This window comes from Globicephala melas, chromosome 21 (genome assembly GCF_963455315.2).
Source record: "Globicephala melas chromosome 21, mGloMel1.2, whole genome shotgun sequence".
NCBI classification, from domain to species: domain Eukaryota; kingdom Metazoa; phylum Chordata; class Mammalia; order Artiodactyla; family Delphinidae; genus Globicephala; species Globicephala melas.
Genome location: NC_083334.1, coordinates 30663688 through 30678213, shown reverse-complemented (window position 1 = coordinate 30678213; position 14526 = coordinate 30663688). Strand labels below are relative to the sequence as shown.

General features: G+C 34.7%; 1 protein-coding gene across 1 annotated transcript in view; it reads left to right on the top strand.

Moving 5' to 3' along the window:
* LOC115838659 (A disintegrin and metallopeptidase domain 3-like) overlaps nucleotides 1-14526 on the top strand; it is a 98254-nt gene that overhangs the window by 33404 nt on the left and 50324 nt on the right. The window contains exons 8-10 of the mRNA XM_060291509.1: nucleotides 5515-5586; nucleotides 5818-5984; nucleotides 7077-7158. Coding sequence (XP_060147492.1) covers nucleotides 5515-5586; nucleotides 5818-5984; nucleotides 7077-7158 — 321 coding nt within the window. The remainder of the gene's footprint in view (nucleotides 1-5514; nucleotides 5587-5817; nucleotides 5985-7076; nucleotides 7159-14526) is intronic.

Here is a 14526-nt window from a genome sequence, read left to right as displayed (position 1 = left end):
AAATGTAAATGGACTAAACGCTCCAATAAAAAAAGAAATAGAGTGGTTGAATGGATACAAAAACAAGACCCGTATGGCCTGCAAGACTGTCACTCCAGATCTAAAGACACACAGACTGAAAGGGAGGGGATGGAAAAAGGTATTCCATGCAAAAGGAAATCAAAAGAAAGACAGGTTAGACATACTTATATCTGACAAAATAGTTTTTAAAAAGAGACTGTTACAAGAGACAAAGAAGGACACTACATAATGATCAAGGCATCAATCCAAAAAGAAGATATATCGATTGTACATATACATGCACCCAGCATAGGAACACCTCAATCTGTAAAGCAAATATCAATGGACATAAAGGGAGAAATTGACAGTAACACAATAACAGTAGGCAATTTAGTGCCCCACTTGCATCAGTGAACAGATCATCCAGACAGAAAATCCGTAAGGAATAAAAGGCCTTAAGTGACACATTTGACCAAATGGATATATTGGTCATTCCATCCAAAAGCTGCAGGACGCACATTCTTTTCAGCTGCACATGGCACATTGTACAGGATAGACCACATGCTAGACTATAAAACAAGCCTCGGTAAATCTGAGAAAATTGAATTCATATCAAGCATCTTTTCTGACCACAATGCTATGAGACTAGAAATGAACTACAAGAAAACTACTGCAAAAGACCCCCAGACACACGGAGGCTACACAATATGCTACTAAACAACCAATGGGTCACTGTAGAACCAAAGAGGAAATAAAAACTTCCTGGAGACAAATGAAAAGCAAAACACAGTGATCCAAAAATCTGAGACACAGCAAAAGCAATTCTGAGAGAGAGGTTTATAGAGACACTAGCTTGTCTCAGAAAACATGAAAAATCTCAAACAACCTAACCTTACAGCCAAGGGAATTAGTAAAAGAAGAACAAATAAAACTCAAAATTAGTAGAAGGAAAGAAAGCATAAGGAGAACAGAAGAGAAATAAATGAAATAGGTATAAAAGAACAATAGAAAAGACCAATGAAACTAAGAGCTGAATCTTTGAAAAGATATACAAAATTGATAAAACTTTAGGCAGACTCATCAAGGAAAAGGAGAGAGGGCCCATATCAGTACAATCAGAAATGAAAGAGAAGTTACAACTGACACCACAGAAATACAAAAGATCATAAGAGACTACAGTGAACAACTGTATGCCAATAAAATGTACAACCTAGAAGACATGGACAAATTCTTAAAAATGTTCAATCTCCTAAGACTGAACCAGGAAGAAATAGAAAATAAGAACAGAACAATTGCCAGTAATGAATTTGAATCAGTAATTTTTAAACTCCCAGCAAACAAAAGTCCAGGACCAGATGGCTTCACAGGTGAATTCTGCCAAACAGTTAAGAGAAGAGTTAGCATCTATCCTGCTCAAATGATTCCACAAAATTGGAGAGGAAGGAACCCTTCTGAACTTATTCTGCGAGAACAGCATCACCCTGGTATGAAAACCAGACAAAGATATCACAAAAAAGGAAAATTACAGGCCAATACCACTGATGGACATAGATGCAAAAGTCCTCAACAAAATATTAGCAAACCAACAAGGCATTAAAAGGGTCATACACCATGATTAAGTGGAATTTATCCCAGGGATGCAAGGATTTTTCAATATCCACCAAAAAATCAGTGTGTTACACCTACAGATAGCCAACAGCCACATAAAAAAACAGATGTTCATCTCAATAGATGCAGAAAAAGCTTTTGACAAAATACAACCTCCATTTATGAGAAAAACTCTCCAGAAAGGGGGCATAGAGGGAACATACCTCAACATAATAGAGCTCATATTAGCACAAACCCACAGCTAACATCATACTTCATGGTGAAAAGCTGAAAGCACTTCCTCTAAGATCAGGAACAAGACAAACATGTCCTTGCTCACAACTTTTATTCCACATAGTATTAGAAGTCCTTGCCGCAGCAATCAGGCAAGAAAAAGAAATCAAATCAATCCAACTTGGATAGGAAGAAGTAAAATAGTCACTGTTTGCAGATGACATGATACTATGCATAGAAAATCCTAAAGACACCGCCAAAAACTAGGAGAGCTCATCAATGTATTTCATAAGGTTTCTGGATGCAAAATTAATATACAGAAATCAGTTGCATTTCTATAGACTAACAGTGAACTATCAGAAGGAAAAATTAAGAAAACTATCTCATTTTACCACTACATGTAAAAGAATACTCCCTAGGAATAAATCTAACTGAGGAGGTGAAAGACCTGTACACAAACAGATGGAAACATTCACTGTTTCCATAGATTGGAGGAATTACTATTGTTAAAATGACCATACTATCCAAGGCAATCTACAGATTCAATGTAATCCCTATCAAAATACCAATGGCATTTTTCACAAAACTAGAAAAAATAATTCTAAAGTTTGTATGGAAACAAAAAAGACTGCGAATAGCCAAAGCAGTGCTGAGGAAGAAGAACAGAGAGAGGCATCACACTTCCTGACTGTAGACTATACCACAAATCTGCAGTAATCAAAATAGTATGATACAGGAACAAAAACAGACACATAGATCACTGGAAGAGAATAAAGAGCCCAGAAATAAACTCATGCACTTATGGTCAATTAATCTACAACAAAAGAGGCAAGAATATACAATGGAGAAAAAAACAGTCTTTTCAATAAGTGGTGCTGGGAAAACAGGACAGCTACATGTAAAAGACTGAAATTAGAACATTTTCTCACACAATATAGAAAAATAAACTCACAATGGATTAAAGACTTCATGTAAGGCAGGAGAGCATAATACTCCTAGAAGAAAATATAGGCAGAAAACTCTTTGTCGTAAATCATAGCAATGTTTTTTTGTTTTGTTTTGGTTTGGTTTTTTTCATCTGTCTCCTTGGGCAAAGAAAACAAAAGAAAAAAATAAACAAATGGTCCCTAATTAAAGTTAAAAGCTTTTGCCCACCAAAGGAAACCATAAACAAATGTAAAGTGAACCTACTGAATGGGAGAAAATAGTTGCAAATTATATGACTGATAAAGGGTTAACATCCAAAATATATAAATAGCTCATACAACTCAATATCAAAAAACAACCCGATTAAAAAAAAAAATGGGTAAAAGAACTGGATAGACATTTTTCCCCAAGAAGACCTGCAGATGGCCAACAGGCACATGAAAAGATACTCAACATCACTGATTATCAGAGAAATGCAAATCAAAACCACAATGAGATGTCACCTCACACCTATCAGAATGGCTATCATCAAAAAGGCCACAAGTAACAAATGTGGTTAAAAAGGAACCCTTGTACACCTGTTAGAGGGAATGTAAATTGATGTAACCACTGTAGAAAACAGTATGACAGTTCCTCAAAAAATTAAAAATAGAACTAACATATGATGCAGCAATTATACTCCTGGGTATATATTTGAAAAAAATGAAAATACTAATTGGAAACATACATGCACCCCAGTGTTCATAGCAGCATTATTTACAATAACCAAGGTATGGAAGCTACCTAAATACCCATCAACATATGAATGGATAAAGATGTGATACACACACGCACACACACACACACACACACACACACACACACAATGGAATACTACTCAGCCATAAAAAGTAATGAAATTTTGCCATTTGCAACAGGATGGATAAACTTGGAGGCTCTGTTATGCTAAGTGAAATAAGTCACCGGGAGAAAGACAAATATGTATGATACCATTTATATGTGGTATCTAAAAAGTAAAGGAAACTAGGAATATAAAAAAAATGTAACAGACTCAGAGATATAGAGAATAAAGTAGTGGTTACCATTGAGAAAAGGGAATAGGGAGCGGCACAATAGAGGTAGGGATTCAGAGGTATCCACCATTATGTATAAAGCAAATAAGCTACAAGGATATATTGCACAACACAGGGAATATAGCCAATATTTTATAACAACTATAAGTGAAGTATAACCTTTAAAAATCGTGAGTCACTGTTATGTACATCTGTACCTTATATAATATTGTACATCAACTACACTTCAATAATATATTTTTTTAAATGTAAACATGTTTCATCAGTAAAATCCTGTGTAACCCCTTGTGATATTATTGTAGTCTGTCTTATTTCTTCTTGTGTAATCAACCACAAAATAAATTATTTTACATTAAATATCCAATTGTTGTTTAAAGAAATTAAGGAAAGGAAAAACATATTTCATATTTACTATTTCCAAACTCTACATTTCTTCTCCTTCTCACAGGTTGGTTTTTCTGATATTTCTGTTTAACCTGTAGTAATTCATTTGAATTCAGTTTTTGTTCATCTGAAAGTATCTTTATTTTATCTCTGTTTTTAAATATTGTATTTGGAAACAGGAATAGGAATAATACAAAGAACAGCTATATTCTCTCTACTCAGATTTATTAATACTATTTCCCTTTGTTACTTGTGCTGTCTCCATGTGAAAGTAAGTTGTAAATTGCATTTGTAGCTTTTTTTCAGTGTGCATTTACATAGAATAAGATCATATATATCCACAATCAATTATCCATCTAAGTAAAAATAACATCATTGAAATACTTTTTATCAAGTTTACAATCAAGTTCACTTGATTGCATTGTGGTTGGATGATGTGAGCTAAGTGATACTGTGTTTTATATTCCGATGTTTTATGGCCTAATATGAGTCAATTTATATAAAACTTTCAGGTATACTTTAAAAATATCCCTCTCATTTTTTATATAAGCTTGTATATATGCACATTATATCAAAGCTTGCTTGAGTTTTTAAAACCTTTAATATTTTTGCTGTAAATTTGCTGCTTGTTGTAAATTTGTCAGCTTGAGCTATTAACGATTATGAGAACTATGTAAAAATCCCTCACTATGATTGTAATTTTCTATATCTAAATTTGTTAAATTATATATATGTGTGTGTATATATATATATGTATATATATAGTTGCTCTACCATTAATTATAAGTAAGCTTAGAAATACGTGTACACACAAAATTAGAAATGTTTCAGTGAAAAATGTTGTGATTTTTTTCCCTTGAATGAAGACATGTTCTTGAAATTGTTCACTATGTAGTGCTCAGAGCTCTGTGTTTAGAAAGTACATGTTTTTCTCCAGGATATACAGTCATGTTGTCTTATGGGAATGAAGACAAAAGATGGCAACACAGTTGAGCAGGCAAAAAAGACTTAGGAGTTTAGTTAGAGATTTGAGTCCTGGTTCTTACCCTTATTAGTTATGCAGTCTTGGAACCTTAACTTTTGATCCTAAATAACTACATGCATAAAGAAGAAGATACTCATCACCATCACATTTTAATATGTAATGTCCCTAGGCTTAAATCTAGAACTTACTAAGCATGTGATAAGTCTTAATTCTGCTTTTGTCCTTTCACTTGAGCACTGCATTATTTTAACATTTTTATACCCATTGAAACGTGGTAGTTTAGTCATTTTTATTAGTGATTAAAAAACAAAATTTGCCTTTCAGTATGATTATATGGGCTCTGAAGTGGCACTTGCATCTGAGAAAGTTGTCCGTATCTTTAGTCTCATCAACACTGTATTTATGTTTCATATTTAAATAAGAAACATTCATATTAATACAGTAGCATTGTTTGAATAAATAGCATATGCACTTTTATAAACTATATAGTCCTACCAACTAGTTTCTTCCACCGATGGATTTCATCTCTAAAAATTAGTAAATTGAATATATTAACATTACATAGAGAGATATAGTGTTACATTTATGATTACCTAAAACCATATATCATGTATCTTCTGTTTTCAGATGTATTCTCAGCTTAAAGTGTTGGTTACATTAACTTCTCTGGAGCTCTGGTCAGATCAAAATAAGATTTCAACTAATGGGGATGCTAATGAAGTTCTACAAAGATTTGTGTCATGGAGAGAAAAATTTTTACTTCAAAGGTCCCATGATATGCCATACTTATTAATGTAAGTGATTTATTTTCATTGGTATAAAGTTTATCAAATTACTTGTAAGTTAACCATGAAAATTATATACAAAATTTATTATTTATGATGACAAGACATCTCAAAAATAGATTATGTGGGTACTGTTGGCAAAATGCAAGCTATAAAAATCTAATAAAATGTAAGACACGAAAGCATTGTAGGCCATTATCCTCAGAGTGGGCTGCTTACCTATGGAAATTTAAAGAACTGATAATATGTAAAGCCTCGGGAAAACATAGGGCCTCTATGATTTTAAAGATTTTCCCAGAGGTAGATAATTGAAACCAGCATTTTAACATTAAATAAAGCATACATTAGTTAACAGAATGCAATAATTGCATGTAAAGCTGGTTACACTGGAAAACATAAGTATGGTAATGTGGTGACCTAATGGTATTTCTATCCTGACCTAAAGTGTAGCTGTTTAACTGCTTGCACTGTAACTGTCACGAGTCTTTATATAGATTTTTATTTTACTAGTTTGATTATTTTCGATGGAAAAAACAGAAACACGATTCTGAAGATCTTAAGCAATATGGAATATATTTATGAATCTCTGGGTGTCTCTGTGGAATTTAAGGTCAGGCTTGGGGGTGGAGGAGCAGCATTAACTAAGGACTGAAATGTGTGAGGACAGAATACATCCCATCTCTCTTTTTCCTAGTGACTGTGCTGCATATTGTCTTTCTCATTCTGTCCAATCCAACACTTTTCACGCAGTCTAAGGTTTTACAACCTGCAAATCATGGCAGTAATCTACCCTGACTTTTATGTCTTTGCATTATATCCATCCAGTGTTGACAACAGTGGTGATTAATTGCTGGAAGGATTAGGCACTGCTGGATTTTAAGCTGTGTATCATACGATGCTAAAGTTGCCTTTAGAACTTAATTTTGTAGGCACTGTGGGAGATTACCCAAATACAACATGATTGAAAGCATTAGACATGATACATAATATTCACGTCTAAAAGAAAGCAGCAGCATTATTGAGGAATCCAATTCTTAAAAGATCATTAAGTTTATAAAAATTTAAAGTGCGTTTATCCACAAGAAAAATTTTATTATTTAGTTATAGGGACCATCCTAATTATGTGGGAGCAACATATCATGGAATGGCATGCGATCCAAAGTTTGCTGCAGGAATTGCTCTGGTATGCATTTTATTCCCATCTCTCCAGTAACTATATCACAGTTTGAAATTTAATATCCACTTCAAGGAACAGAAGTACATATAGTATATCTACCATTTTATTAAATTAATATTTTTATAGTGCTTTATTTTTTTATTTTTAATTTTTTTGCGGTACACAGGTCTCTCACTGTTGTGGCCTCTCCCATTGCGGAGCACAGGCTCCAGACGCGCAGGCTCGGTGGCCATGGCTCACGGGCCCAGCCGCTCCGTGGCATGTGGGATCTTCCCGGACCGGGGCACGAACCCGTGTCCCCTGCATCGGCAGGCGGACTCTCAACCACTGCGCCACCAGGGAAGCCCTATAGTGCTTTATTTTTTACTTTAATCCTCAAGTGTTATCATTTTTAAACGTTTTCTTTATTGTGGTAAAATACATATCCCATAAAATTGACCATCTTAACAATTATAAGTGCACTGTGCAGTAGTGTTGTCTATTTACATTGTTGTGAAACAGATGTTTAGAACTTTCACCTTGCTTAAATGAAAGTCTGTACCCTTTGACCAACGAGGCCCCATATTCCACACCTCTACCCTGTGGCAAGCACCATTCTACTGCCTGCTTCTGTGAGTATGATATTTTTAGATCCCACATATAAGGTGGATCATACAGTATTTGTCTCTCTGTGTCTGGCTTATTTCTCTTAAAATAATACATCCAGGTTCATCCATATTTTTGAAATGGTGGGATTTCATTCTATGTATTGCTGAATGATATTTCATATTTATATACATATATTTATATGAATTATATATATAAATCCTATCATAGTATACATTTATCCATATATAGAAACATTCTCTTTATGCATTCATATGTCAATGACCGCTTAGTCTGGTTCCATATCTTGGCTATTATGAATAATGCTGCACTTTACATGGGAGATGGGAGTGCAGATATCCCTCTGAGATAGAGTTCAGTTACTTTGTACATTTACCCAGAAGTGGGTTTGCTGGATCATATGGTATTTCTGTTTTAATATTATGAGGAATCATTATACTGATGTCCATAGTGGTTGCACCATTTTATAATCCCACCAGCATTTCACAGAATATATTTTATTCATTACATCCTCACTAACAGTTGTTTTTTTTGTTGTTGTTAGCTATCGTAATAGGTATGAGGTGATATCACATTGTGGTTTTGACTGTATTTTTTTTTTTTTTTTTTTTTTTGTGGTATGCGGGCCTCTCCCATTGCAGAGCACAGGCTCCGGACGCGCAGGCTCAGTGGCCATGGCTCATGGGCCCAGCCGCTCCGTGGCACGTGGGATCCTCCCACACCAGGGCACAAACCCATGTCCCCTGCATCGGCAAGCAGACTCCCAATCACTGCGCCACCAGGGAAGCCCCTTGACTGTATTTTTATGATCACTAGTGATACTGAGCATCTATTCATATGCTTTTTGGTGTTTTGTATATCATCTCTGGAGAAATATTTATTCAAGACCTTAGCCCATTTTTTAATTGGATTATTTGATTTTCTTGTTGTTGAGCTATAGGAGTTCCTTTTTTTTTTGTAACTTTGCATTGCCTTCATCCAGTTCCCCCTCCTCTCAACCCCCGCTCCCAGTACCCACAAATCTAGTCTCTTTTGTATGAGTTTGTTTGCTTGTTTTGAATTATAATTGACCTACAACACTATGTTAGTTTCCTTAACACAACATAGTAATTCGATATTTCTATACACTTCAAAATGATCACCACAATAACTCTAGAAATGACATGTTAGCATACAAAGATATTACATAGTTATTGACTGTATTCCCCAAACTACATTTTGTGCCCATGACTCATTTATTTTGCAGTTGGAAGTTGTATCTCTTAATCTATTTCACCTTTTTCTTTCCTTACCCAAACCCCTCCACTCTGGCTGCCACCTGTTTGTCCTCTGTATCTGTAACTCTGTTTCAGCAATTTTTTTAATAATAATTCTTTTCTTAAAAAATATTTACTTATTAGGTTGCAGCAGGCAGGCTCCTTAGTTGTAGCCCCCGGGGTCCTTAGTTGCAGCTTGTCAGCTCCTTAGTTGCGGCACACAGGCTCCTTAGTTGCGGCATTCGAACTCTTAGTTGCAGCATGCATGTGATATCTAGTTCCCTGACCAGAGATTGAACCGGGCCCCTTGCATTGGGAGCCCAGGGTCTTATCCACTGTGCCACCAGGGAAGTCCCTGTTTCTGCTTTGTTATGCTTTTTCATTTGTTTTTAGATTCCACATATAAGTTAAATTGTACAGTATTTGTGTTTCTCTGTCTGACATGTTATACTTACTGTTATATGCTCTAGGTCCATCCATGTTGTCTCAAATGGCAAGATGTCCTTTATTATGGCTGTGTAGTATTCCAGTGTGTGTGTGTGTGTGTGTGTGTGTGTGTACATATATTTATTCTTTATCCATTCTTTTATTGATGGACACTTAGGTTGCTTCCATACCTTGACTATCATAAATAATGCTGCAATGAACATAGGGGTGCATATATTTTTTCCTTTAGTGCTTTTGTTTTCTTATGGTGAATACCAAGGAGTGGAATTGTTGAATCATATGGTAATTTTATTTTTAATTTTTTGAGGAATCTCTGTACTGTTTTCCATAGTGGCAGCATGAACTGACATTCCCACAAGGAGTGCACAAGAATTCCCTTTTCTCCACATCCTCAACAATAGTTGTGGGTTGTTTTTATTTGATAATGGCAGTTCTCTCACGTGTGAGATGATATCTCATTCCGGTTTTGATTTGCATTTCCCTGATGATTAGTGATGTTTAGGAATGTTTTCATGTGCCTGTTGGCCATATGTATGTCTTCTCTGGAAAAATGTCTATTCAGATCCTCTGCTCATATTTTAATTGGGTTGGCTTTTTCAGTGTTGAGTTGTGTGTGTTCTTTGTGTAATTTTAATATTAACCCCTAATCAGCTATATCATTTGCAATGATCTCCTCCCATTCAGTAGGTGTCCTGTTAATTTGGTTAATAGTTTTCTTTACTCTGCAGAAGCTTTTTAAGTGTGATGTAGTCTAATTTGTTTATTTTTCCCTTTTGTTTTTCTTGTCAAAGGAGACAGATACAAAAAGTTACTAAGATGTCAAAGAGCTTATTGCCTGTGTGTTCTTCCAGAAGTTTTGTGTTTTCAGGTGTTACATTCAAGTCTTTAAACTGTTTTGAATTTATTTTTGTGCAGGATGTAAGAGAGTAGTCCAGTTTGATTCGTTTGCATGTAGCTGTCCAGTTTTCCCAACATTATTTCTTGAAGATGCTGTCTTTTCCCTATGATATATTCTTGCCTCCTTTACCAGAGATTAATTGCCCATATAATTGTGGGTTCATTTCTGAGCTCTCCTATTCTATGCCAGTGAACTATGGGTCTGTTTTTGTCCCAGTACCATACTGTTTTGATTACTTTAGCTTTGTAGTAAAGTTTAAAATCAGGCAGTGTGGTACCTCTAACTTTCTTCTTTCTTAAGATTGTTTTGGCTATTCAGGCTCTTGTGTTTCCATAATCATTTTGGAATTGTTTACTCTGGTTCTGTAAAAAATGCCATTGGTATTTTGATAGGAATTGCAGTGCATCTGTACTGTCTTGTGCTATATGGTTATTTTAACAATATTCATTCTTCAAATCTTTAAATACAGTATATAATTTCATCTATTTGAGCTGTATTCAGTTTCTTTCATCAGTGTCACGGTTTTCCAAGGATCGGTCTTTTTTCTCCTTAGCTAGATTTATTCATAGATATTTTAATCTTTGTGATGTGATTGTAAATGGGATGTTTTTCTTAATTTCTCTTTCAGATAGTTTGTTGTTAGTTTATAGAAATGCAACATAGTTCTGTAAATTAATTTTTATCTGGCAACTTAAGCATGTTCATTGGTAACCTCTAGTAATTTTGGGGGTCTGTCTTCAGGATTCTGTCTATATAGTATCATGTCATCTGCAAACAGTGTGACCATTTTACTTCTTCTCTTCAAAAATGGATTTTTAAATTTCTTTTTCTTGTCTGATTGCTGTGGGAAGGACTTTCAATACTATGTTGAGTAAACGTAGTAAGAGTGGGCATCCTTATCCCATTCCTGATCTTAAAGGAAATACTTCCAGATTTTCACAACTGAGCTGTGGGCATGTCATATATGGCCTTTATTATGTTGAGGTATGGTCCCTGTATACCCACTTTGTGGTGAGTTTTTATCATAAATGGATGTTGAATTTTGTCAAAGGCTTTTTCTGCCTCTGTTGAGAGGATTGTATCATTTTTCTTTTTGAAATTTTTAAAGTGGTGTATCACATGGATTGATGTGTGGATACTGAACCATCCTTTCACCCCTGGGATAAATCCTACTTGATCATGGTGTATGATTTTTTTAATGCATTGTTGAATTCAGTTTGCTAATCTTTGATAATATAGGAGTTCTTATACTTTGAATATTAACCCCTTATCAGATGAATGATTGGCAAATATTTTCTTCCCTTCTGTAGACTGCCTTTACATTCTGTTGATTGTGCCTTTTGAAGAACAAAGGTTTAAGTTTGGCTTAGTCCTGTTTGTCTATTTCTGCCCCTGAGGTCAGTGATTTTTGCATCATATCCACAAAATCTTCGTCAAACCCAATATTGTGAAGTTTTTCCCCATGTTTTCCTCCAGGAGTTTCACAGTTTGCTGTCTTACATTTAGATCTTTATACCATTTTGAGTTAATTTTTGTATATGGTGTAATATAAGGGTCCTACTCTTTCTTTTGTATGTGGATACTTAATTTTCCCATCACCATTTCTTGAAGAGACAGTCTTTTCTCCATTGAGTATTCTTGTTGAAGAAACTGTCCTTTTCCCCATTTTGTGGTCTTGGCACCCTTGTCATAGGTCATTTGACCATATACATGATGTTTTATTTATAGGCTCTCTATTGTATTCAATTTATATATCTTTATGCCAATACCACACTCTTATGATTACTAGAGCTTTGTAATATGTTTTAAAATCAGGAAATCTGAGTCTTCCAACTTTGTTCTTCTTTTTCAAAAAATTTATGTATATTCACGTCCCTTGAGATTCCATATGAATTTTGAGATTATTTGTTTCTATTCTTGCCCCCCAAATGCTATTGGGATTGTGTAGGGATTTCATTGAATCTACAGATTGCTTTGGGTGGTAATGACATCTTAACAATGTTAAGCCTTTCAGTCCATGATCATGGAATGTCTTTCCACTTATTTGTGTCTTCTGTACTTACTTTCAGCCATGTTTTGCAGTGTCTATGTGCAGGTATTTCATCTCATTAGATAGGTTCAATCCTAAGTGTTTTGCTCTTTTTAATGTTATTGTAACTGAAATCATTTTGTTATATTTTTTCAGATTATTCATTATTAATGTATAGAAACAATCAATTGTGCTGATTTTGTATCCTGCAACTTTGCTGAATTCATTTATTAGTTCTCACAGTTTCTTTTATGTGGAATATTTGTGGATTTCTACATATGGGACCATATCATCTGCAAATGGAAATAATTTTACTTTCTTCTTTTCAAGATAGAAGCCTTTCATTTATTTTATTGCTTAATTGCTCTGGTTTGATCTTCCTATACTATATTAAACAGATGTGGCAAGAGTGAGTACCCTACCTTGCTCATAATATTAGAAGAAAAACATTCAGGACTTCACCATTGAGTGTAATGTTAGTTATGTTCTTTTCTCCATGCTCTGTGTTATGTGGAAGTTGTTTTCTTTTTTTTTAATTAATTAATTAATTAATTTATTTTTGGCTGCATTGGGTCTTTGTTGCTGCACGCAGGCTTCTCTAGTTGCAGCGAGCAGGGGTTACACTTCATTGTGGTTTGCGGGCTTCTCGTTGCAGTGGCTTCTTTTGTTGTGGAGTATGGGCTCTAGGTGCATGGGCTTCAGCAGTTGTGACACACAGGCTCAGTAGTTGTGGCTCATGGGCTCCAGAGCGCAGGCTCAGTAGTTGTGGCAAATGGACTTATTTGTTCCGTGGCATGTGGAATCTTCCCAGACCAGGGCTTGATTCTTAACCACTGTGCCACCAGGGAAGTCCCGAGGTTGTTTTCTTACATTCCTAGTTTGTTGAGGATTTTTAATCATAAAAAGGGTATTGACTTGTGTATGCTTTTTTGGTTTTTATTTTAGTCATGTGAGCCTTATCTCTTATTTTCTCAGTTAATCTAGCTAAGAGTTTGCCAATTATGCTGATGTTTTCAAAGAATTAACTTTTTGTTATGTTTTTTTTTCTCTTCTCTAATTCTATTTATCCCTGCTTTGAACTTTATTATTTCTTTCTTTCTGTCTGAGTTTCTATCTTTCTGAGTTCAGTTTGTTCCTATTTTTCTAGTTCTCTGATGTGTAAACTCATGTTTTTTCATTTGAGATATTTCTTCTTTTTTAATGTATTTGTTTACTGCCATAAACTTCCCTCTTAACAGAGCTTTTACTGGATCCCATAAGTTTGGATATATTGTATTTTCATTTTCTTTTTTCTCAGCATATTTTGTAACTTTGCTTTGTGATTTCTTCTTTGGAATCATTGGTGTTTAATGGTGTGTTGTTGGAGTCCCACAAATTTGCAGATTTTCAAGTTCTACTTTTCTTACTAATTTGTAGTTTCATTCCATCAGCATCAGAAAAATATGCTTTGTATAAATTCAATATTTTAAAGTTGACAGACTTGTTCTGTAGCCTAACAAGTGGTCTACCTTAGAGACATTTCTGTGTGCACTTGAGAAGAACATGAGTTCTGCTGTTGTTGGATGGGATGTTCCACATGTCAGTTAAGACCAGTCAGTCTATCCTGTTGTCCATTATTTACATAATATCTTTTGTCAGATTGTTCTGTCCACTATTCAAAGTGAAGTATTAAAGTTTATTATGTTGCTGTCCATTTAGCCTTTCAATTTGGTCAAGAGGTGCTTCGTATATTTAGTGCTGTAATGTTTGGTGCATAAATATTAAATGACGTATCTTCTTGGTGAAGTGACCCTTTTATCATTATGAAATGTTCTTCCTGGTCTCTTTTAACAGTCTTGAATTTAAAGTATATTTTGTTTGATATTAGTATAGCCATGCCCAGCCCTCTTTTGGTTACTATTTGCATGGAATATCTTTTTCATCCATAACCTTTCAACCTGTGTAAGTCTTCAGATCTAAAGTGACATAGTTGAATCCTGTTTTTTAATCTATTTAGCCTATACATGTCTTTTAATTGAGGAGTTTAATTCATTTACATTTAAATTAATTACTAATAGGAAGAGCTTTTGACGTTTTGTTAATTTTTTTCTTTATATCCTGTAGCTTTTTGTCCCTTTCATCTTCTCTTTCTGCCTTAC